The 26,067-nt window shown below is 40.9% G+C and overlaps 1 protein-coding gene across 14 annotated transcripts in view; it reads right to left on the bottom strand.

Moving 5' to 3' along the window:
• Positions 1-23,305, bottom strand: part of PIKFYVE (phosphoinositide kinase, FYVE-type zinc finger containing) — a 76,159-nt gene extending 52,854 nt beyond the window's left edge. For 9 of the 14 annotated variants that reach the window (XR_009453746.1, XM_059702946.1, XM_059702952.1 and 6 more), the window contains exons 1-11: positions 23,147-23,305; positions 18,836-19,016; positions 16,541-16,693; positions 16,247-16,282; positions 12,289-12,407; positions 10,802-10,973; positions 8,815-9,022; positions 6,689-6,778; positions 3,636-3,774; positions 2,112-2,269; positions 239-350 (exon numbers count right to left, since the gene is read on the bottom strand). Coding sequence is in view for 13 of the 14 variants with exons in the window: in XM_059702946.1 (XP_059558929.1) it covers positions 239-350; positions 2,112-2,269; positions 3,636-3,774; positions 6,689-6,778; positions 8,815-9,022; positions 10,802-10,973; positions 12,289-12,407; positions 16,247-16,282; positions 16,541-16,693; positions 18,836-19,007 (1,359 nt within the window). In the remaining variant the exon portion in view is untranslated. Of the gene's footprint in view, positions 1-238; positions 351-2,111; positions 2,270-3,635; positions 3,775-6,688; positions 6,779-8,814; positions 9,023-10,801; positions 10,974-12,288; positions 12,408-16,246; positions 16,283-16,540; positions 16,694-18,835; positions 19,017-23,146 lie in introns of those variants that run through there. The other 5 variants (XM_059702947.1, XM_059702955.1, XM_059702950.1 and 2 more) reach the window with 4 other exon arrangements.
• Positions 23,306-26,067: the final 2,762 nt, after the last annotated feature.

Genomic DNA, 26,067 nt, shown 5'->3' with positions numbered 1-26,067 from the left:
GACCAAGCTTAAGAAAAGCCACATCAACTGAATACTATTTGATCCCAATAGTTTATTTATTTGTTATCACCACTACCTATCAAGGAAAAATAACATTTTCACTTTCCTCAAGCAGCAAGGAAAAAACAGGTTAGAGAAATGTATCTTCGGGTAATTCAACTACTTTTTATTCCTGCTGATGAAGGAAGAGCTCACCAGAAGCCAGCACTATTCCCACTGGCGCTAACACGGAAACTACCTGCAGTGGTCTGTACAGCGCATACTCGTCCCTGAAGATCTGATCGTGGTGACTGACACAGTCCAGCCAGCGTCCATCCACCATGGCTTGACCAATCGCTATAGCTTGTGCCCTGCATCAGCACCAACAACAATGAAAACTTTTAAAAGTCAGAATAACTTTACAGGTACAAACTGAGACGTAAACTGAATTATTTTCCATCCCCATCAGAGTTGCAATTTAAATTGACCTTGGATAGGTAAGGGATAAAACAAGGGAGACTGACAGCTAAATTAAAAGATTTTTCCAGGTACCACAGTATAGGAGAACCTACCAGCAAGGCAGCCCTAACAAAACTTCATTTAAATCCAGCATTTTTTTTAAGTACTCAATGCATGCATACTCCTCTACTTGTAAGAAGAGTAAAAAAAATGTTGAGAAAAGTGACTCCTGTCCTCAAGGAGTTTATAGTCTTGATGAGAAGACAATACCAAATATTACAATATAAATACATTATGTATATGTGCTTTGTTCCTACACAGAAACTTATTAACACATTGCATTTATATGGCATTTCACAATTTATAAAGCACTTTAACCATATTATTTCATTTCAACTTCATGGCTTCTTCACAGAACTGCACATTTTTTTCATATTAGAACTGAGAGGTCCAGTCTCAACAAGATTGAATAACTTGACTAAAAGCATACAGCTAAAAAGAGAGATAAACAAAACTGGAGCCCAGAGCTTTACTGGTTAAAGCTATTTCTCTCTCTGCCTACATTCTTGTTTCTTCCCATGAGAAGAAAAGTGGCAAATCCAAGTGAGGAAAAAGCCAGGGAACATGTTACCCTGAAAGGCAAGAGGACCAGTCTGTCTCTTTTTTATGAATGATTTGTGAGATTTTAACAAATCTCTCTAGGGCACTCCAGGGGTAGCTATGGACCCAATTCTCAGGACAGGCTGCAATGTCCAGATTAGGGAATATTAGCCAGAGAAGCCACTGTGGTCTTGGTTACATTCCCATCCTGCTTAGCTAAAGAGCTCTGCGTCTGGGGGATTATTGCACACTTCTGCTTTTAGTCAATTAGGTGACTTGTGACCCCAATTGGTTCCTTGCATTTGTCCTCTACCAGTGAAAACCCAGAAGGGAGGAGGGTTGACCATTGGCATACCACATACCAAATGCAGAAAACAAACCCTACTCAAAAAGAGCATTGCTCCCCTTATATCTACAACCACGTGTCCTCATTAAAGAAAATCTATATATATAAAAGCCAATTGACCGGAACAACGGAATGACCGGAATGACCAGTCACTATGATGTGCACTGTGGCAGCCAACCAGCCCGATTGGGGCACCCATCGGCCCCACCCAACCTCCCGCAGCCCCTCCCCCCCAGCCGCCCCTGCCCCGAATCGGCCCCTTCCACCCCAATCGGGGGTGGGGCTGGCTGGCCAACTGCCCGCAGCCCCTCCCCCCACCCCACTCCCGAAAGCCTGGCCTGATCAGCCTCCATCTGTGTGGGCTGGCCGGACCCTACCTGTACATGAGTTCGTGCACAGGGCCTCTAGTTAATACATAGTATCAAAAAGGCTTTCTTTCTTTCTTTCTTTCTTTTTTTAAGGGGAGAATGATGATTTTTATTTTTTTTAATATATTTTATTGAATTTTTTACAGAGAGGAAGGGAGAGGGATAGAGAGTTAGAAACACTGATGAGAGAGAAACATTGATCAGCTGCCTCCTGTACACTCCCTACTGGGGATGTGCCTGCAACCAAGGTACATGCCCTTGACCAGACTCGAACCTGGGACCCTTGAGTCCGCAGGCTGACGCTCTATCTGCTGAGCCAAACTGGTTAGGCAAGGCTTTCCTTCTTAAGCGAGCATTACCTTGTAGTGATGTGTCCATTTCGGATTAGCCAGTTGACTAGTTCCTTCCCCACGATGCAGTTCGGATGTGTTCGCAGCCAGTACCGGTGATCCTGAAACTCCATTCCGCTGCTGTGATGGCATATCTTTTTCCACAGGTCCTTCAACTGAACGCTGTCCTGAAGTCACATTATAAGCAAGTAATTACTTCTGAGTAGGATGTTGTATACCTTTTCAAATTATTTCTTGTGATTTTTAGATTAAGAAGAAAAAACTCAATTCAGGTGTCTTTGTATAGCTAATTTACATGATTTAATAGAAATGCCACCTGCATGAGGCAAGCTTAAACTCAGCTCATCTAATTCCAAATAAAACTTTTTCTCCTGAAAACCTACTATCCCCCATCCCACCCCACCCAAAAAAACAACTATCCCAAATGAGTGTTTTCAGTCAATGGTACATATGATCAGTCTCCTAGTCATTTAGTACAAAATTTCATACTCCTCTGAGGAGAGAGGCAAAGGAGGGAACTGAACAGTCAGTAACACTAACCTAGAGTGAATGTTTCTAGCAGCCTTCACCCGATTCCCACCATTCTCACCTACACCCAACTGCCAGGTGACTTTTCCTAAAGAAAGGCCTTCAATGGATGACTCCTGTCTCAGAAAACCTTCCAATGTTGCTCAGTGCCTGCAGGTTCAAATCTAAACTTGTAAAGACTGAATTCTCCACCAGTGAAGTTATTAGCCCCAAATAACTTTCCATTCTCATTGTCCACAGACTCCAACTTAATCCCTCTCCCAACTAATAAATACTACTTCTACTTCAATCCATGGAAAACGCCATGCTTATTCTCACTTCTATACCTTTCCTCACACTTTTAAATCAGGTTTGCTTTCCCCAGTCCATTCCATCCTTCCAGGTCCAGTCCAAGCCTTTCAGTTTAAGTTCTTTCCTGACTCCCTCACTACTAATGAGCTTTCTTTTTTTATATAATTAAAGTATTACTTCTTTTACTATTAAGGACCTACCCACTGATCTCCTATCTACCTTTTGAATTGCAAGCTTGAGGACAGAAGCCATATCTTCCATTTCTTTGAGTCATTCTTATGATTGAACACAGTATTTTACACACAGATAAATTCAATAAACAACTGATTATTATCTCATATAAACATACAGTATTAAATGTCTGAAGGCATTCCATGTGCGTGAGAAACATGTTTTAAAGTTTAATAGCAATCTGGGACCTAACTAAAAGTTAAGCTCTCTCATTATGTAGGCACCTGAATTCTGATCTTGCCAGATGAAAGGGGTCAAGAAAATATTAATGCAATATATGAGCATGGAATGCTTGACCAATTTCTCAGTTGATACTAATAAAAACTTTAGCTAATTATTTCCCTATGTAATTTATATGCTAATTAGCTATTTCATCTGTATGTTTCTTCAAAAAAAAAAAAAAAAAAGAAGAAGAAAAATCAGAGAGGTAAACATTCTTTATGATCAAAACTAGCTATGGGCCAAAGATACTGGACAAAGTACCAGAAGAATTTTGCGTTCATCCTCATTGGTTTCTGTCCTCACATATGTTCGGTTAGCCTGGGGACTGACAGATGTCTCATATGAAGGCACCATGGGAGAACCAGATCGATCCAGTGACAGGTTAGTAATGCTGGCTGATCTGGGAATAAAAACACACAGTGAAAACACAGTCATAAATTTGTCATCAATAAATTCATTTTTAGATAAATGCTTATTTGCCAATGTTAAGGGTACTGGTAAAAGTAGTTCTGATGGCTGTGTATGATGTTATCATTGGGGAAAGCTGGGAGAAGAGCATCCAGAAACTCTCTGCACTATATTTCCAACTTCTATGCTAGTCTAAAATTATTACAGGACAAATTTCAAAGAGAGCCGCTATGGAAAGACTACAGGAAAACCATTATAGATGTAGTTCATACATCAATAACATTTGAAAGGAAATAGACAAACTCTTCTTGTTAAAATACTGAAAATTAGTATTTTTATTTAACTGAGAAATATAAAGAATCATAGTCTAAATGCAGAAGTAATCTTGCAGATCAGGAACAGGAAAACATGGCCCACAGGCCAAATAGTTTTTGCATAAAAACTATTTTTAAGTGAGGTAAGAATATTTTTAGTTAACCATCTCTAATGTTCTGATGACATGGAACACTAACTTTGAACCACAACTAAGCAAAATGTTATCCCCCCAGAAAGAATTCCTTTCTTCTCATTAGACCTATATTAAAAATATTGTCCTCAATTATTACATTTTGAACTTAATCAATAAAAAAATTAGTGAAAATGTGTTTCATCTCTTTTTGTATGAGTACTTACATAATATCCTTAATTTTGCTTCTTGGCAAAGTTACCAAATAAATGACTTGTAAGTGGAGTATCAATAGCACTGAGCAAGCTTTTATAAAAAAATTTTAGCTAGAAATTTAGTTAGCTTTTACCTAGAAAAAAATGAAACTCAATTTTAGCTTCCATATAAAGAATAAAAAGCAGAAGCTTCTATGGTGTAGTAGACACTATACACTCATTCAGTAGTGTCTACTGAATATGTATCTTCCCTCATTTAATCCTCACAGCACTCCATGGAGTAAATACTACTTATATTCATTCTACAGATTTAAAAAATGAAGAATCGGAGAGTAAGTAATTTATCTACGGTAACTCAGCTAATAAATAACAGGCTGCCGTTCAAAACTAGGTCTCACTCGAACCAACATGAAGATAAAAATACTTTTAAAATAATATAAGCAAAATTTTTTAACCTTTTTTTTTTTTAAATCCTCACCTGAGGATATTTTTCCACTGATTTTTAGAGAGAGTGGAATCAAGGGGGAAGAGACAGAGAAAACATTAATGTGAGAGAGACGCACTGAATGGTTGCCTCTCATATGGACCAGGACTTGGGGATTGAGCCTGCAACTGAGGTATGTGCCCTTGACCGAAATCGAACCGGGGACCCTTCAGTCCTTGGGCTAAGGCTTCATCCACTGAGTCAAACTGGCTAGGGCTATAAGCAATATTTTAAAAATAATCAGTTATTGCCGAAGCCGGTTTGGCTCAGTGGATAGAGCGTCGGCCTGCGGACTGAAGGGTCGCAGGTTCGATTCCGGTCGAGGGCATGTGCCTTGGTTGCGGGCGCATCCCCAGTGGGGAGTGTGCAGGAGGCAGCTGGTCGATGTTTCTCTCTCATCGATGTTTCTGACTCTCTGTCTCTCTTCTTTCCTCTCTGTAAAAACTCAATAGAATAAATTTAAAAAAAAAAAAATAATCAGTTATTCATTTCTAATCTTTATTTTAGTAAAAAGTAGCCAGTTTTATTCAACTAATTAAAATCTCTTCTCCAATGTGTGCATTACCCATGCATTCTGCTTCTCTAACATTCTAACCATCCCTACACATATTCTGATATAGTGACAACAAGAATAACTTTGAGAATCAGTCAATTTTGTTGTGAATTATTCTAAGTAGCCTAGTAGTAAGAATGCTGACTAAAACTTTACTTAGAGGTAGTACTCACTGACTAATTTACAACTTTCCTAAAGACTTACATCAATCTTAGCATTAATTCAAAACACATAGAGACATATAGTAAATTAACACAGCTACCACTACCAGTATTTCTTCACATGCCAACTGTCTCAACTCCAAATCTCTCTGCATTTCCCTCCCTGCTATATCAAAACTCCTATCTCCAATCCTCCTTCCAATCTCTCTTGAAGCCCAGAGGACCCACTGAAATTGCCAATCAAGGTCAGCACATTATTGTTCAATCCAATGGGCATATTCCACTCCTCCTCTCACCATAGTAGCAGGATAACCCCCTCCTTGAAAAACTGTCTTCCCTTGGCTACTAAGACAACACATTTCCAGGGTTTCCTCACATCGTCACTGCTCTCTCCTTCTCAGGCTCCTTTTCTGGTTCCTCTTTACTTCCCCAACCCCAGTCTTTGGTCCTTATTTCCTCCCTTTGCACACTCACTCTTTTGATGATCTTCATCCTGGTTCAATGTTTTAAATACCATCCACATGATGCCAACACCCAAGTTTGTATCTCCAGCTTGCAGCCCTCTCCTGAACTATTTGACATCTCACATGGATGTCTAGAAGGTATCTCAAATTCAGCATGTCTAAAACCAAACTGTTCCTCCAAGTCTTCCCCATCTCAATAAATGACAATTCCATCATCCCAACCACTCAGGCCAAAAACCTGAGTCATATTTTACCTCCCATTGTTTAGTAAGTCCTATTAGCACTACAATCAAAGTATATCTAGAATATGGCCAGCCAGGCCCACTACTCCTGTTCTCTTGTCTGGATTACTGCACCAGTTAGAAGAGGAGGGTATTGGTTCCAAGATCTGAAAACGGTAGAAATAAGCCACTCAGACAGTGAGAGCCGACTAGCAAAAAGGAAATGATAGTTTAATTCAGACTTTAGAGCTAAGAAAGTGTGTAGCAATCAACTCTGCCCATTTTTTTCTGTTTGTTCTTCTCATTACTATGAAAAGAAGGAAAACCAGACACAGAATACAGCGTTTTCACTTAGCAGCTTACCTATTTCGAGCAGGAGATTTCCCAGCATCCTCTTGCACAGATACAAGTCTTGTTGAAAGAGAAGTATTTGAGGACTCTGGATGAATCAAACTATAAATAAAAAAGGAAAAACTTGAGATGATTTGGGACAGTAACAAACTAATCCAATTTCAATGAAATGCTTTAACACTGAAAAACAGATTGTTTTCCACTATAATAATGAGATTATGGGCCATTTTTTGTTTCCTTCCTTTAATTAAAGTGGGAAGAGTATGGTTTTTATCATAAGTATATCAAATGCCAAAAGACTGATAACAGAATGTATTAAGTATATGGAATGCCATTAAAATAATAAATTGGTTGGATAGCTACTTAGAAAACTCCATCTCACATGAATAATACAATACTGAAGTGACTTAGGGGGGAAATCCTGAGCTCAAGTATTTTCTTCTCAGTCGCCATGACCCACTGGAATAGCACTACAGAGCCAGACACACCTAGGTCCAAGTGCAGGCTCCACCTCTTACTAGCTGTGTGACCTTGGGTACACTGCGTCTGAACCTCAGCATCTACATCTGTCAAGAGGAGAAAGTAGTGTCTACTGCAGAGATATGATGACTAAAAAAGAGTGAACATTAACAATTAGCACAAAACCTAAAATTATCCCACCTTTAACATCTATCCTACATCTCTCAGGATGCTTTCAAACCTGGTTTATTAAATTGCATTGCTAATTCTGGGCTCACGCAACAGGGCCAGGTACAACTAAAAGACATTATAACTAAAGTAAGCAAGAACTAAAGAATTCCTATGTTTTGTTTTATTAAATGTGAATCAATCTTTAAAACGTATAAAGTACCTGAAACATATAAAGAATCATGATGGCCCAGCTGGCGTGACTCAGTAGCTGAGCATCAACCTATGAACCAGGAGGTCACAGTTTGATTCCCGGTCAGGGCACATGCCCGGGTTGCAGGCTCGATCCCCAGGGTGGGGCGTGCAGGAGGCAGCAAATCAATGATTCTCTCTCATCACTCCCTCTCCCTTCCTCTCTGAAATCAACAAATATTACTAGTAAATATATATGTATTAGAAAAAATCATGATGCCACCAACACCAATGCACCATTGAGCAATTTAAGAGAACGTTATCACTGACTTTCAAGTGCTTGTGTTTTCCTACCCAATGCCGTCCCCCTCCCTGCCTTCAATGAAACTAACATTGTAAATTTTCTATTTATCAGTCTCTTCCTTTTCTTTAAATTAACCATTGTTGGTATCCCTAGACAGTGTGCTTATTCTGTATATTTTTAACATTATGTAAAAAGAATAATTACTGGATATAAATGTGACTTTCTTTTCTACTCTACATTATGTCCCTGAGATTCATATATGTGAAATGTAGCTATAATTCATTCATTTTGGCCACTGTTTAAATTCATTGGTTACATACTAATTCCTCACTCCCTTAAGGGGTAATAAATATAATAACCACTAATCAGAAAGACATTAGTTAAAACTCTAAGCTCTTTAACATGGCCACATTGGTATTATGCACACAAAAAATAATTTAGCTGGAAAAAAAAATCAGAAACTGGTGAATCTAGCATTATAATTCAAACAATTCCAGATAACTTCCAAGAAAAAGTTGGTAACTTCCTCCACTACCAGGCAGTGTAGCATATTTAGACAGATGGACAAACATGAACTGTTCCCAAGGAAGGAAAATAATCTAATTTCATTTGAAATATTTATGAAAAAATTCATAAATCTTATGAATACTCTCATAAGAAGACTACATTGGAAATTATTGACCTAAACTTCTATTGTCTATTCAACAAATATTATCTAGAACATACATCGGTCTCATACTGTTCTTGGTGTCAGGGACAAAACAGTGAATGAGTAAGATACAAAATCTCTCCTCTTGACATTTTAACTAGTCATTATAATCACTGCCCATAAACATCCTCTGCGATCCTTCTGGAGACAAGCCAAACAAAAAGGATAAAATGGGAATATGCAGGAAACGACTTAAAGTGCTTTTAGTTAACAATTCAAAGAAGGTAAATGTTAAACTAAAAGCACTCACAGGGCACAAGACTATCAGTATTTCTCAAATATAAAATTATATTTAAGTGACAGTACCTTTGCCAGGCAAAGTCATCCTCTAAAAATATGTTGCGACTGGCTTTTCTACTCCCAACAGGTGTTCGGGGCTCACCAGGATCAAGCACAGACAATGAGGAGGCAGAATCTGAAAGAGCACTCAAGTCTTCCCCAATGGAATTACTGTCCGTGGAGTGCGCATAACTTAAGGCTATTTTTCTACAGTAAGTGCAAGCTCGGAGGTCCCCTAGAAAGGAAAAAGAAAAAAGTAAGTAAAAGATAACAACAATGTATTACTTAACAGATGTATTAAATCTTTGGATCAATAGTTAATATAATAAAAGGAAAATGTCTTCAAGTAAGGACCAAAAAATATTTTTAACAAAGTAAAATAATTCTGTTAGCTCAGTTATATACTTTAAAAACCATCATATGATAAATTCAAGTATACAAATTACCTCAAGTATTTATAACAAGTTAAAAAAATATCACTCAATAACAGTAGATAGAAAATTCTGATTAAAAGTATTTTTCTAGGTTCAAAAAGTAAAATGAGGGACAGAAGGTTCAAGAAAAAAAAAATTAAATTAAGTAAATAAACCAACACAAATGGAAACAACGTATTTTCCACAAGCAAAAAGTAAGGAAGAAAAATATGATACCTGGGTCTCTATTGTGAAGCCCCGAAGAGTAGCCTCCACAAGGGGGCATTGTTTTAAAATAAATACTAGGAAATGTGGGGGAGGGGATTGTTAAGTAAACTCTTAAAGTGAAAGTTAGAATGGAAATAAAATATTCTTGGGAGGACAAACAACTAGGTTATTTAATACTTTTAAATGTTGTAATTTTATTTAGGGTATAGTTCTGCCCAAATGTAAGTTTTCATTTCTACTGTTTTTCTGTAACAATTATTTGTGTTATTTCATATTTTAGTACACTAAAAAAGGAGGTAAGGTAATTAAACTTTACAAGTAACATGTTATTTAACAATTCAACCTTAAATTTTTTAGCATTAACATTAGAAAAGTGCTACGATGGAACAGAAAGATTTCTTAGTCAACTTTTACTATAATTATTACCAAGTATAATTTATTTGTTTTATTTTTTCATTTTAAGACTACTAATATAGTACTCAGTTTTATTAAATTATGTATTTTTGCTTAGTTTGTAATATTTTGTTATGACCGTCCTAGAAAACTAACATACAAACCATATTAAGACGACAGGATTTTATCCTGAGGGTAATAGGATTTCTGAAAGGGTTTTAGGCAGGGAATACCCTGACATGATCAAATTAGCATTTAACTTAATTTAAGAATACCAGCTAGAGTATGGAAAGTGAATTATAGGTAGAAAAAAACTAATGGTAAAAAAATCTTTTTAAAGGCTATAGCCATAATCTGGATGAAAGATAATTCAGGTCTAAAACTCTGTAGCAGTTTAGGTGAAAAAAGAAGTAAATAAAGCCAAAAGGAAAATCTACATGATAATGAAAATAACATGAGATGCTTAGAGTGTGTTCATTTGGGTGCCGTCCGCCCACTTCCCACTTTCAAAAATCACTGTATAAACCCACACACTATTGTTTAGTTTTTTCTGCTTCAACAAATAATTAAAATTCCTACACTGCTAAAACTTATGGAAGAATGAGAGATGCAATTTACTAAAGCACAGTCATATACTCAGAGAAAATCTGTATTTTATAAAATGAAAACTCGCATGGTAATATAAACTCATAAGTACCCTACTCTAACCACCTTGTGTAATAAATGTTAACGCCCCTCGGGTTTTCTGATAGCATCTATGATTCCCTGTCTGTTACTCTACTTATCTATAAACATTCCCATCTACTTCGTTATTCAACTATGAAGCCTTTAAAAGCAAAGCTGTGTCTCTGACCTCTGTGTTCTCCATGGCTCACACATTAAGCCCAAAATAAAAATTAGCTTAAAATCAGTCTGTATTATAACTATTTTATACTTATGAATGTTTAAAAATTGTAAGACTGTCAATAAAATGCATTTACCTGTATAGCCCATAAATTTTCCCGGGATTTCTTGATTACAGCAACGACTGCAGAATATCTGCCCACACAGTCGGCAATGGTGTCTGCGCCTAAAGGTTGTAAACTTCTCACTGCAGTCATAGCACTCCTTACATTGGCTATCTGGCATCCAGTATTGCTTCAGGTCACTATCCTGAAACAAAATATGTGAAGGCTTCTTGAAAATACTGATGAAGATTCAATAGCAAACGCAATGCTAACCAAAATTTTATACAGCTTCTTTTGTAGAAATTGAAAAGCTACTCCTAGAATTCATATGGAAATGGAAAGAGCCAAACTGACCATGATAATCTTAAACAAAACTGAAGGACTTACATGACCAACCATCATGTAAAGCTACAATAATTTTAGAATATCTACACTAATAAAAGAGAAAAATGGTAATTGGCATACGACGATACCCTTTTCATTGGCTAATCAGGGCTATACGCAAATTAACTGCCAACTAAGATTGGCAGTTAACTGCCAACAAGATGGCGGTTAATTTGCATATGTAGGCACAATGCAGGGAGGCAAAAGGGAAAGCAGGAAGAAGCCCCCTGCCACTGACAGTGATCGGAAACCCAGGGGGGAGCTTAGAACTGGGGGGCAGGGCAAAGGCAGCCCCCCAGCCATGATCGGAGAATCAGGCGCCTTTTCCACCCTGGCCAGTGATAGCAGGAAGTAGGGGTGGAGCCAGCGATGGGAGCTGGGCATGGTCGAAGCTGGCAGTCCCAGGAGCTAGGGGCCCCTTGCCTGGGCCTAAAGCGGAGCCCACGATCGCGGGGCCGCTGCAGCTGCGGGTCCCCAGTGCCCGGGCCGGACGCCTCAGCCAGAAGCATCCTGCAGGGGCAGGGGCGGAGCCCGTGCGATCGCGGTGCCCCCCGCTGCCACTGCAGGTCCCCGCTGCCCGGGCCAGACGCCTAGGCCAGAGGCGTCAGGCCTGGGCAAGGGGCCGATCCTGCGATTGGAGGGTGATGGGGGTCAACGCCTGAGGGTTCCCAGTATGTGAGAGGGGGCAGGCTGGGCTGAGGGACACTCCCCCCCGCCCCACACCCAGTGCACGAATTTCGTGCACCGGGCCCCTAGTTAGTTCAAGAATAGAAAAAAATGAAGCTATGGAGCAGAAAAGAGAGCCTAGCACATCCTCACACACATATCTATGGACTTGACAAGATTTATAATGCATTCAGTGAAGGATGGTCTTTTCAAGCATGATGCTGGGTCCCACTGGACAGCAATGAGGGAAAAAAGGAGCTTGACCCCTAAACTTCACACAAATAATAAAGCTTTTTATTGTGTTTTGAACAGAACACAAAAGAACATCTAACTATAAAGAGGGGAACGTGATCAATTAAAATTAGGTACTAACTGAACTTGATTTCAAGGACATTATGCCATTTTCAGTGAGTATGGCATGAACCCATATAAGGGCTTAAGAAGTATCTTCCAAAGCCCTTAGACTGTACCTGGCTTTTCCCCTCCATGATTTCCTTGAGGCGTTTTAATACTGTGCTGAGGCTTCGAAGCTGAACGGCTGTACGAGGGTCATGACCTCCAAAGGTAGGTTCTGCTTTCCTTCTTGTTTCTGAGTCAGATTAACCAAAAAAATAAAAAGAACCTTGTAAATAGTCTTCAGTATCTATGCAAAACAAGGTATATATGTGATGCGCAGTGCCTCAAATTATCTATAATAAAAGTGTAATATGCTAATTAGACCGGACATCCTTCCAGGCGACCTTCTGGATGAAGCCAGGGCTTCGAAGGAAGCCGGGTCCCAGGTGCCAGAGGGAAGCCGTTGCCAGCAGCCGGGGGGAAAGAAGGCCTACTCTTGCACGAATTTCATGCATCGGGCCTCTAGTTAGTATATACTTATGTTCTCACCGCCAGTGATATGGATTGAGTTAAAACTAGTCTTTATAAAGAAAGGTAAGAGGCGTTCAAAGTGTTTCTTTCAATGGTGTTTTTATATTACCACATAAAACACTACTTCACAAGCAAGTAAGGCTACCTAAGATAAGCACTGTCTGAGGCCAATGTTTGAGTCCTGGAATGGGAGACTTGCTTACAGGGCCCAAAATTCATGAGTGATTTCTTGGGCCCTTTGATCCCAAGCCACAGTAAACACCAGCTAGAAATTTAGCAGAAGAAAAAGCAATCCAGTGAGTTAACCTAATTTAGTCTGTACAGTTAAACAGCAACAGCCCAGCCCGCACGGCTCAGTGGGTGCTGACGGCTCAGTGAGTGCTGACCTATGAACCTGGAGGTCAGGGTTTAATTCCTGGTCAGGGCTCAATCCCCAGTGGGGGGGTGTGCAAGAGGCAGCCGATCAATGATTCTCTCTCATCACTGATGTTTCTCTCTCTCTTTCCCTCTCCCTTCCTCTCTGAAATCAATAAAAATATTTTTTAAAATTATTTAAAAACAACAACACAGCAACAGGGTTGAGCAGTTCAGTTCAGTCTGCAGACCACGTGTCCAAAGTCTCACAGATGCTCAGAACGGAACTGAACAGCCCAATCCCAAAGAGGCAGACAGACCTGAGAACACCCAGGATGGTCATTTACCCATGGACTTTCCTTCACCAGTGTCCGAGCAGATGAAAACTGCCGAAGAATTGCTAGAATGCCGATGCCACCCTCTCTGCTACCTCCCTGCCCCTACAGCTCCACACTGGAGGGCACCACTTACACTTAAAATAGCACTACTAGAGCCAGGCCTATCAATAACCAAAGTCCAGCCCTAACCAGTTTGGCTCAGTGGATAGAGCATCGTTCTGCGGACTGAGGGGTCCCGGGTTCAATTCTGGTCAGGGGCATGTACCTTGGTTGAGGGCACATCCCCAGTAGGGGGTGTGCAGGAGGCAGCTGATTAATGTTTCTCTCTCATCAGTGTTTCTGAATCTCTATCCCTCTCCCTTCCTCTCTGTAAAAAATCAATAAAATACATTTTAAAAAAAGAAAAGTGAGGTTTAAAAAAAACAAAAAACCAAAGTCCAAATTCCAGTTTTGTGGCCAGGATGGGTGTGCCCGCCAAAGCTGTCATATTATTCCCTTTTATTTTAGCAAGGTCACTACTGATGTTTCCACCTAGTCCTGGCTCTGGCAGCTATAAAACCTAAGGATGAAATGGAGGTGGCTTGACAAGAAGAATGAACATGCCTGTTAATTTAAACTTATTAACCTAATAATCTTGACAAAGTAAGATGGAAAATACCCATGCTACATCTTTCTTTAACTCACTTATTTGCTTGATTTGTTTTAGGTGTGCTTTGAGTTAGTAGGAAAAAAAGGATTACAATAAATGAAAGGTCCATATATAAATCCAAATTGACAAAGAATTTTCCTAGATAATTTAAATACAGAAATAATTAGCTAAACAGCACCTATGTTAGAAAACTTTTTCTTTCTATAAATGTCCTAATTTCAGCAGCTACCTGTGTTGTTACTACAGTAAAAATATATGAGTCTGAACCCGGGCTGGGTAGCTCAGTTGATCAGAGTACCGTCCCGATATGCTAAGGTTGCAGGTTCAACTCTCATTCAGGGCACATACAAGAATCAACCAATGAATGCAGAAATGGGTGGAACAAACAAGCAAACCAATGCTTCTCTCTCTTTCTTTTTCTTTCTCTTTCTCTCTCTCTCTCTCTCTCTCTCTCTCTCTCTCTAAGTCAATCAATAGCCTTGACCAGTTTGGCTCAGTGGATAGAGCGTCGGCCTGTGGACTGAAGGGTCCCAGGTTCGATTCCAGTCAAGGGCATGTACCTTGGTTGCGGGCACATCCCCAGTGGGGGGTGTGCAGGAGGCAGCTGATTTATGTTTCTCTCTCATCGATGTTTCTAGCTCTCTATCCTTCTCCCTTCCTCTCTGTGAAAAATGAATAAAATATATTTTAAATCAATCAATAAATTTTTTTTAAAAAGATTCTTGGGGAGGGAGTATGAGTATTAGAATGATCACTTTTTTTTTTTAGTATCACAATATAAAGCAACTCTCCATGATTTATTAGTTGACAAAGAGACAGATGAAGCTGTTAGAATCGTAACGGTTATGCTCTCATGCACAGGCAACAAACAATAATTGTGAAGCCCTTGCATTAGCCAGTTAGGAGTGAGAGGGGACTAAAAGCATCGGCCACTAGGAAAGGAACAGCAGTGTCTGTGCCTGAAGCCAGGAGAACCAGAGCTCCCAGGTGAAGGTGAAAGAGCCCTGAGGGAAACACTGGTCTAGCACTCTGCCATTAGGTAAACAACCTTAGCTGCACCTCTTGTAAAGCCAGTATTAGAAAATTAAATGGTTTTCCCTTGGTCATAGAGCTAGTATATTGTGGAACGACAGCCTTATAACAGGAAAAGGAACTTGGTTGGTCAGACAGTCCCGGTTTCTGAGCCTCTAGCACAGAGGTCGCCAACAGGTGGTCCGCGGACCAGAAAGGTTGGCGACTGCTGCTCTAGCAGGTAGGGTAGAATAAAAGAATCAAGTGCACCTGGTACAAAACAATAAGGAATGGTGGGGACTGCAGCAAACCAGACATTACAGGCTCTACCTGCTGATACTTAAATTCAAGTTTATCAAAACACCAAAGCAAGATTTGGTAGGCTGTCAGTTTGTAACCCCTCAACGACGAAATTCTAGTCCGACTCCTCAATTTTACAAAAGAAGATATCCTATGCTTAATTCAGCATGGGCTTTAGTCAAAAGTGCTACCTCAACAAGAACAGGCGTGTTGCACGGTCAGCATCAAGGGCTAAGGAGAGTTCACTGAGGTTCGAGGTTAAAGTGGGGACAGTCTCTTCCCTTCCATTCCTTGAGGTAAAAGGAGAGCTCCATTCTCCCTCTCCCCTTCCCACCTTCTGATTCTTCCGCCCAGATGCTGCCGTAACCCCGGCTGAGGCTCTCTGGCCTGGGAAATATGCGGGGTGACGCAGCCAGCTCTCTTCCAGTCCTGATCTCATGGAGGAGGCTGGCAGACAAGATGAGGATCTGACGTTCAAAGACACTTGATTTCCAATGCTGTACCCCTTACCCTCTATTATTCTACCTCTCACTGCCTTTCATCTGTCACCTTGAGCTGGGCAAACCACTTCACTGAGTTTAATAATCCAACAAAAATAAAGCATAAAACAACTCACTATATCGATAGCCTCTTAATTCAGGCACTGATTCCCAGCCTATACTCATCAGAAAAGCATGAAAATGAATGAGATGACTATGAAGTCGACCGGGATGGACAACACACAGGCAAGAGGAGCTCAGCTAACCCAGCCACACTGACAGTTTGCACCCCAACAAGGACAGAAGGCCAAGAGCCCGTGGCAGCCCATGAATGGAGTTGGCAGAGTTCTGCAGCCAGAGGCATGCACATCACATTACACTAGCCATCCCATGAACAGATGCAGGGTTCATTCACAAAGCGGAAACTAACCTGTGTTCTCCTGGGGATGTGGCAAACTGTTCTCTGCTGAAACCCAAGCAAGTAATTAATCAAAAAACAGACAAGAGGTTTCTGCCCAGCCTAAATTAAAGTTTAATAAAATGTTTAAGAAATTTTTTTAGGTATCTACAAATTCTTTCACTATCTAGGCAGCAGTTTCATTAATTCTGAAGCGTACCTGACTATTGCAAACTGCAGAAAAGTTAAGTCAAAAGCAACCTGGGAAACAATGACTGTGGAAAAATCTAAAGCACAGAGAAGAATGAAGTAAAAACACTGTCTTACCTAATACTGTTGAAGATCGCCGCTGGAGTTGCTCATGAAGCTGTTTTTTATAAGGTGTAGGTGACCTCACAGACTGTGCTCTTGAAGGGAGCTGAGGGCTGGTCCAGCTTCCACTCAGAGGCTGCTGCTCACCCTGGCCCCCTTCGGCTCTCTCTGTAGCAAAGGAAAGCTTGGCGTTATTTTGAAAAACGAGAGAGTTCAGCAGAGAGAAGGAAATAGCTGAAGTCTTTCAGGAAGGAATGTATATATGTATTACATGCATAATTAAAAAGTAGGATTTTTTTAAAAATCCAAAGAAGTGGCCAAATTATAGGCCAATATTCACATCCCGGGTATATGTGATCTTCAGTTTGTTTCATTTTTCATTAGAAATATCTTGAACATATTAAAGAAAATAGAATGCAAGCTTCACACAAAGGCATAGATTTTTGAAAGGGTCTGTTTTGTTTATGGGATAAATCAGATCCCTTGTGCTATTAAAACAGTACCCAGTGGATAGTAGGTGATCAATAAACATTTGCTAAATAAAAAGATTATCTTATGATGACTAAATATAATGTGGTCTCCTGACAGGACATTAGGTAAAAGCTGAAGACATATGAGTAAAATACATACTTTAATTAATAATATATCAATAGTTGTTCATTTATTAATTTTAATAATGTATCATACTAACGTAAGATGTTAATAAAAGAAACTGGATGTGGGGTATATGAGAACTCTCTGTACTATTTTCTCAATTTTTCTGTAAATCTAAAACTATTCTAAACTATAGCTTATTTTTCTAAACTGTCTAGAACAGTGGTTCTCAACCTTCCTAATGCTGCGACCCTTTAATACAGTTCCTCAGGTTGTGGTGACCCTCAATTTTACTGTTACAAATTGAACATAATTAAAGCATAGTGATTAATCACAAAAACAATCTGTAATTACATATGTCTTTTCCAATGGTATTAGGCGACCCCTGTGAAAGGGTCGTTCGACTCCCAAAGGGGTCGCGACCCACAAGTTGAGAACCGCCGGTCTAGAAAATGGGCTAGCCCTAGGCAATTTGGCTGTGGATAGAGCGTCGGCCTGCAGACTGAAGGTCCCTGGTTGATTCTGGTCAAGGGCATATACCTTGGCTGCAGGCTCCTCCTCCCCGGCACAGCCCAGTCCTGCCAGTCTGGTCAGGGCACATGCAGGAGGCAACCAATCGATGTGTTTCTTTCACATCAATGTTTCTCTCAGTCTTTCACTCTCTTCCACTCTCTCTAACAGATAAATGGAAAAGTACCCATTTATCTGTTAGAGAGGATTAACAATAAATAAATAAATAAATAAATAAATAAATAAATAAATCTGTAGGAGGTTTTTAAAAAATTAAAAATGGGCTAGCATTTTTTATAGAGCTTTAAACATGACTACTAATAAAAGTCAGTTAATACTATTAAAATTTCTACTTAAACTATTAACCCCCCCCCCCCAAATTCCTTACAACAAAAGGGTTTATTTCTTAATCCACTTCAAATATGGCCAAATATAAAGCAAAAAATGTAGGCCATGTTTTCTTAACTTCTCTTTCTGGTAAAAAATATGTAAAAAGAGTTCACTTTGAAAGTATCTTTTAATTTGATAGCATGACATTTTCACCTTACCAAATGGGTTTAGGTCAACAACAGGCCTTACGATAGTTTCCATTTTTGAAAAAAAAAATAACTTTTTTTCCCATGTGCTGATTCTTTTAGTTTCATTGCTTTAATTAAAAATGTTTTGGCGCCAAAACCGGTTTGGCTCAGTGGATAGAGCGTCGGCTTGCGGACTGAAAGGTCCCAGGTTCGATTCCGGTCAAGGGCATGTACCTGGGCTGTGTGCAGAAGGCAGCTGATCGATGTTTCTAACTCTCTATCTCTCTTCTCTCTCCCTTCCTCTCTGTAAAAAATCAATAAAAAATATATATATTTTTAAAAAAAATGTTTTGGCTATTAATCCCTAAAAGAACAAAGTTCATTCTGTGAATTTAAGAAGTTGAAATATAATAAAAAAAAAAAAAAGAGTGTGTGTGTGTGTGTGGGGGGGGGACACTTTAAAAAGGGACCTTCTTTTAACATTTATTCAGATATTCACTTACCAATAAATAATAATATTACAGTGAAAATTCTAGCTTTCTCTTAGGCAGTAAATCTGTGACCTATGATTAAAGCTCTCTCCTTGTTAATAATTTACCCTCTTGCAAAGACACAAGATGAAACCTGAACAAGAGAATTTCAGAGAATCAAAATTGTAGGTTCTCTAATCTTTAAGAATAAGTCTTACCTTTGTTAAATCGAAAGAGATTTACAAAAGAACTATACGCTGATTTAAAAGGAGGTTCGTCCTGATCAGGAGTCAAAGGTTTAAAGTGTGTGAGATGCGAAGGACTAGTTGGAGAGCGAGGCAGGTCATTGGCAGAGTCCAATGTTGGGGAAGTCTTATCATCTGTGGCCATTTCATGAGTCTAAAAAATGAAAGAAAGAAGCACAAGATATAAGGTTCCTCAGGAAGCCCAAGCGTTAATTACAGACAGCATCCCTAAATAACTGAAAATTCAGACTATGAAAACCAGAGTAAATAAATCACATAGCTTAGCACAAACTACAAATTAAGGCTTGAAAACTCGATGCTCTATCTAGATTCTATCAGCCGTGGGCAAACTACGGCCCGCGGGCCGGATCCGGCCCGTTTGAAATGAATAAAACTATTGAAAAAAAAGACCGTACCCTTTTATGTAATGATGTTTACTTTGAATTTATATTAGTTCACACAAACACTCCATCCATGCTTTTGTTCCGGCCCTCCGGTCCAGTTTAAGAACCCACTGTGGCCCTCGAGTCAAAAAGTTTGCCCACCCCTGGATCATAAATAAATCTCACTCACCTAAAATCATGATTATATAGCCAATCTAATGTCAACATTGCTATTCAAATTACAGAAATTATCGAGAGTATTTAAAAATTAGAAGCAGGGCATAAGTGTGAACAGGTAAAAAGAAATAAAATGCATTTTTATATAGTTTATCTTTTTCATTTTTAAGTTTTTTGGAGAGATATTTGATAGCTTTTTTTTTTATGTTATGGGAGGAAACCAGTTTTACACAGCATATACATTCCTAAAAGCGTTATTTGACTCACTTCAAATTTTTCTTTTAAAAAACTATAAAGGGTAACTATTTCCAAGAAAATGAAATAGTCATCCCATAGCGACACTTTAAAAAACCTCAGTCCTAGAGGGTTTGGCTCAGTGGACAGAGCGTCGGCCTGCGGACTAAAGGGTCCCATCAAGGGCACATGCCCAGGTTGTGGGCTCGACCCCCAGTAGGGGGCGTGCAGGAGGCAGCCAATCAATGATTCTCTTTCATCATTGCTGTTTCTCCTGCTCCCTCTCCCTCTCCCTTCCTCTCTGAAATCAATAAAAATGTATTTTAAAAGAAAACAACTCAAAAATTACCTCAAGCTATGCCTCCACACCTTGGGACTAACAAATCAACAAGCTGTTCCCCATCATCTTCCTCCCAGGCACTAACCGAAATTCGAGTTAAACCAAAGCAGTACTAGTGAATGAAGGTAACCAGATCACCAGATGGAAGTTAGAAAAAAGCACTGATGTCTATTTCCTGCCATATTGATTAATACTTCACATAAAAGGGAAGAACCATGAACTATGCATAACTCTAGTCATTAAAGTGCTATAGTTTTGTCATTTAATTTAAACTTTACAAAGAGGACATTGTACCCTTATAAAATGTTTTCACTTTCAAAATCATATTTACCATCTCATTTAGTTGTTACAAAAATCCTGAAAGGTGTACAGAACTGGCCTTATTACTGTGTTTTACCTTTGAGGGAACTGATGTACACGAGCCTAAAACAACTTTCTTGAGAGTCACACAACCAGTCAGCGGGAGCGCTGTAACCAAAGCCCAGGTTAGCCAGAGTACTTCTTCAGAGCAAAATGACGTGCTCTAAAGACGTCTAAAGACACAGACTTCCAAATCCAGCCATTCTGAATTCTAATCACTCAAGATGTTGCCTGATTAATAATTTACTTAATAAATTAAACAAAACAGAATTGAAACCACTGACTTGAACGGAATTTTGGCAGTAAATGTGTATTGAAATGGAGGGAGGGGAAAAGGAAAGGAGGAAGAGGAAGGAGCAGAGGGAAAAGAGGAGGGAGAGAAGAGGGGGGAGGAGAGAGAGAAGGAACCTCTTTATCATCATCTTCTATTGGGGAGCGCAGTCAGCAATCCTTCCCAAGTGTCGTGACAATCCGTATTTTCCCATAAAGGATTAGTAAAAAAGCTGGAGACTGATCAAATGTAAATTTCAAAAAACAGGGGGGTGGAAGTACTTGAAAAGAAAGAATAATGTAATGGCAATAAGCCTCAGGACTCGGAAATCAGCCTACATGCATTCTACTTTGACAAAAGTACCATCAGAAGCAGAGTTAGCAATCTGCCCAGAGTCCTAGCATTACTTTTAAGAGTCACCCACTCTTTAGTTAGCTAGAGAGGTGTGAGGATAAAAATTACCATGAAAACACTCATCAAATGTAGTATGTGAAATATAAATACAACCACATAGAGTTAATTTAAAAATTACATAATGCCATCAGGATTCTGGGGGAAAAAACACACCTACCTTACAACTCTTATTCTCTGGTAGCTTAACAACTGTCTCTGAAATAAACTAGGACTCATTCCTGACTGATCGGTAATTAAAAGTATTAACCTATTCATCCATGTATCACCAGTACTTGCTTTGCCTCTTCTCATTGGAAGGCTGCTATTGATTATTTGCAGACCCACTTCACACTCTCTTGTTGCTTAAGCCAGCCTGAAGGGCCAATCAGGTATTAAAATGTAGAAAATAAACCCAATCTGCCAGCCAATATCAAAATTTCTGCACATAAAAAAGATCCAAATATCAGTCGTCATTTCAAGTATTTTTTAAATTTTTAAAAATTGAGTAGAGAGAGAGAGATTTGTTGTTCCACTTATTTATGCTTTCATTGGTTGATTCTTGTATGTGCCCTGACCAGGGATGGAATCCAAAACCTTGGCGTATCAGGACAACGCTCTAACCAACTGAGCAATTCGGCCAGGGCTTCTAAGTAGTTTTTTCAAAACATATCTAATAATGTAAGACAGCTGAATATCAGAAATGTTAGTCTTCATTAACAAAGATTTTTTGTTGTTGTTCAACTTTTGATCGCCAGGCCAACAGAAACACTAACGGAAAACCACAACGTGATCCATATTACTCATCCCAAAAAGAAAAGGGGAGGATTCAGGAAAGTAGTCTGGCTCTACAGAAGAGACTTAACCTTCTCAATCTTTGCCACAAACCCAAGTGCGAGACACCAAGAATGTGTTTTTCTAAGAATCCTGATGGAGTGGGAATTTTTGGAGTGTCAGAAAACGAGATTCAAGTAAATCAGAAACAAGATTCTAGTAAGTCAGAAATAAGATGCAAATAAATCAGAAATAAGACAGTGCAATGTACCAATCAACTACCTGTACTGTCCATAGCGTACTAATTTTACAACAGAGGATGCACTGAATCAATACATGATCATTCAAGATATACAGACACGATACATAACTTGCTTTACACAGAATCCCAGCATTTCTCCTATTTCTGGAATGTCTTAAGAACAGTCTCTCTATTAGACAAAAGAACCTTAATTCCTTAAAAATGCCTATCACATCCCAGTCTCACCCTCTTGCTGGGAACAACTCCTAGCTGGGAAATCAAGTCGCCTCTAGACCAATGGTTCTCAACCTGTGGGTCGCGGCCCTTTGGGGGTAGAACGACCCTTTCACAGGGATCGCCTAAGACCATCGAAAAACACATATAATTACATATTGTTTTTGTGATTAATCACTACGCTTTAATTATGTTCAATTTGTAACAACGGAAATACATCCTGCATATCAGATATTTACATGACGATTCCTAACAGCAGCAACATTACAGTTATGAAGTAGCAACGAAAATAATTTTATGGTTGGGGGTCACCACAACAGGAGGAACTGTATTAAAGGGTCGCGGCAATAGGAAGGTTGAGAACCACTGTCTTAGACTGTGAAGCACGGCAGAGACGGAACAGCCTCAGAGAGCGAGGCGAGCACTGAAGGAGGCGTCCACACCTGCCAACCCCCTGCTGCTGTCCTTGCTGCAGCCCAGGAACTTTCTTTCCGAGTCCAGGGGGGCCCCCCTAACACACAGATCCAGAGCGCATCCCCCGGCGGGAGGAGGAACTGGGCTGCGCACCCCAAACAGGCTCAGTTAGGGACGCAGGACGCGGGAACTTCCCGTTTCCAAGGAAACCTCTTCCAGAACAGCCCCACCCGGCTCCCCTCCATCCTCACATGACCGGGGGCAGCCCGGGAATCAGGGGAGCCGGCTACCAGCGGGCACGGGTCCTCGGCCCGCCCCTGCCCAGCCGCGCGCAGCCCGGCCTCCAGCCGCGGTCGGGGAACCCCAGCTCTCGCCTTCCCCTCCGCTCGGACCCCGGAGCGCCCCAAACCGGCCTTCCTCCCCATTCCCAGCCCCAGCAGGCGGGGAGCCAGACGCCAGCCCTTACTTGCGCCTCCCGCCCGGGCCGCCGAGCCCTCCACCCCAGCGCCGCTTCACCCCGTTCGGGCGCAGGAAGCCGGCTTCGGGGCGCAGGGCCGCTCTACTCCGGCCGCGGGCCGTTGCGGCAGGAAGCAGAGCTGCTTACCTGACTGATGCGGCTCCTCGCTTCCCCCCGAAGCCCCGCCCCCTGTCTCCCTCCCCTCCAATCCGCAGCTGCCCCGGCCGCCGGCTCCGCCCTCTCCTCCCGGTCGTCGCGACGCTAGGATCAGCTGTTCAGGCGGAGGGAGTCGAGCCCAGATGGAGTCGTTCCGGACAGTTGGCGAGGATCAGGCGGCCTCCGCCTTCCTGGAAGCGGCCCGGGCGACTGCGCACGTGAGCATCAGGCGCGCCAGGTCACCCACCAGTTGGGTGCGGGCTGCACGGCGGCCGTCGTTTGTGTGCGATGATGCGGGCGCTCGTAACGCGTACCTGCGCTCGGTGCTCTCGCGGACTGGCCTTGACTGTGCCGTGGAGAGCACTTACTAGTAAGTCTACAGCCCAGATTGTTATGCTTGGGCGACTCTGCCAATGACTAGCCATGTGACCTTAAACAAATGACTAATTTCTTTAGGCCCCAGACCTCTTATCCGTAAAAGAGGACCGATATAATAGTACCCACTTAATAGACTTTTTTTTTTTTGAGGTTTAACTAAAAACTGCACATAAACCATTTGGCACAGTGTCTAAGGCAGGGAGGGAAAAGGGGCCACATACTAAACCTGACAAGCTCAGGGGAGGCCAGTATGACGGGTCTTACAAACTCAGAGGCCAAAAGTAACCATAAAAGTTCCTAACTAAAAGCAAGTCATGGTGGGTACTCACTCCTAGGGCTGTAGCTTCCTTGATTACAGTTAATCTTTTCCTTAAGTGAGCCTATCTTGTCTCTTTGCATCTAAAATATCACCCATTTTGAAATGCCAGAGTATTCTCCTTTTTCAGACTCCTCAGCACACAACTGCAGCACCAGAGCACCAGACCACAGAACCCTTCATTATCATGTCCCCTCCCCCCATACCATCTCTACAGGCTGGAAATGTTGCTTATTAACTGTCCTGTACCCATCAATGTAAAAGAAGTATGTGTGGCTTCATTTTACTGTTTTGCATCCATTGCACATGCCTCCATCACCTTTTGAGCATTTCCTTACTTTCTTCTTCCTTTTAAAAAAATACTTTTTTTGTTTCAGAGAGGAAGGGAGAGGGAGAGAGAGAGAGAGAGACATCAATGATGAGAGAGAATCATTGATCAGCTGCCTCCTGCACGCCCCACATTAGGGATCCAGCCTGCAACCCAGGCATATGCAATGAACGGGAATTGAACCATGAACTCTTGGTTCATAGGTCAATGCTCAACCACTGAGCCATGCAGGCCAGGCCACTTCCTTACTTTCTGACCCTAAAATATACCAGCTCTTCTTGAACTGTCTTTACCCCAGGCCTAGAATCAATCAGTTCTCAAAGGAGTCCTTGTTCCCTTTAATAAAGAATGCAAAGATGTTTTTAAAGGTCAGGAAATTCAGTTCTGTCTAGGATGCAATGAAATTGGCACTCTCTTGTGCTTCATGGGAAAACATAAGTAAGTATCCCTCTGAGAAATTGATTTGATGGATCTGTTAAGCACCTTAAAAGTGTTTACATTCTTTGATCCAACAATTCCAACTCTAACCATCTACCCAAAGAAACTGATTCAAGTGTAAAATTAAAGTATATCTAAATATGTTTGTGACAGTTATTTAAAACAGTAAAAAGGAAACAAATTTTTAATCAACATAAACCACATCAAAGTAATACAATCAAATGATGAACAATTATGCAGTCATCAAAAATTATGTTGGCTAAGATTTTATGTAGGACTAGAAGCCTGGTGCACAACATTCATGCACTGGGAAGGGGGGGTCCCTCAGCCTGGCCTGCGCTCTCTCACAGTCTAGGAGCCCTTGGGGGATGTCTGACTGAAGGCTTAGGCCCACCCCCGCCCCCCCAGGCCTAAGCCTTCAGTCAGACATCCTTAACGCTCCCACCACGGCGCTCTCCAGCCATGAGCTGGCCTTCTGGCTGAGTGCTGCTCCCCCTGTGGGAGAGCACTGACCACCAGGGAGAAGCTCCTGCATTGAACATCTGCCCCCTGGTGGTCAGTGCGTGTCATAGCGACCGGTCGTTCCACCATTCAGTCGATTTGCATATTAGCCTTTTATTATATAGGATTCTTCACAGTCAACCTTCTGAAAACAGTTTTCTTCAAAATCCCCCACCTCCCATTCACACTTCAATCCCCTTTAGTTTGGTTTCTATTAGAATCATTCTGATAGGATTATTATTCTTAAAGTGCTTTCCTGAGGTCCTCTTACTTGCCAAAATTATTTTCAGGTTTTGTCTTTCTTGCCCTCTCTGTAGTACCCCCCCTCCTTTTTGGAAACTTTCTCTTGCTTTGGCTCCCATCAGACTCTGCTGATTCTTCTACTATCCCCAGAAAGTCCTTCTCATTCTCTCTCTCTCTCTTTTAATACATATTTTATCGATTTCAGAGAAGAAGACAGAGGGAGAGAGAGATAGAAACATCAGTGATGAGAGAGAATCATTGATTGGCTGCCTCCTGCATGCCCCTTACTGGGGGGCCGAGCCCACAACCATGGCATGTGCCCTGACTGGAAATCGAACCATGACCTCCTGATTCATAGGTCAACATTCAACCACTGAGCCATGCTGGCTGGGCCTCATTCTCTTTGGGGGCTCCTTTTCCTTGACGTGGCTCTTAAATATGTTAAGTATTTCACAGAGTTCTTGCTGAGGTAGACATTTTTTTCTTTATGTCCAGTAGTCCCCCACTTATCCATGGTTTCATATTCACATTTCAAGCAATAATTTAATTTCAGCCAAACATCATTTATTC

This window comes from Myotis daubentonii, chromosome 7 (assembly GCF_963259705.1).
Source record: "Myotis daubentonii chromosome 7, mMyoDau2.1, whole genome shotgun sequence".
In the NCBI taxonomy this organism is placed as follows: domain Eukaryota; kingdom Metazoa; phylum Chordata; class Mammalia; order Chiroptera; family Vespertilionidae; genus Myotis; species Myotis daubentonii.
This window is presented reverse-complemented; position numbering and strand designations above follow the sequence as displayed.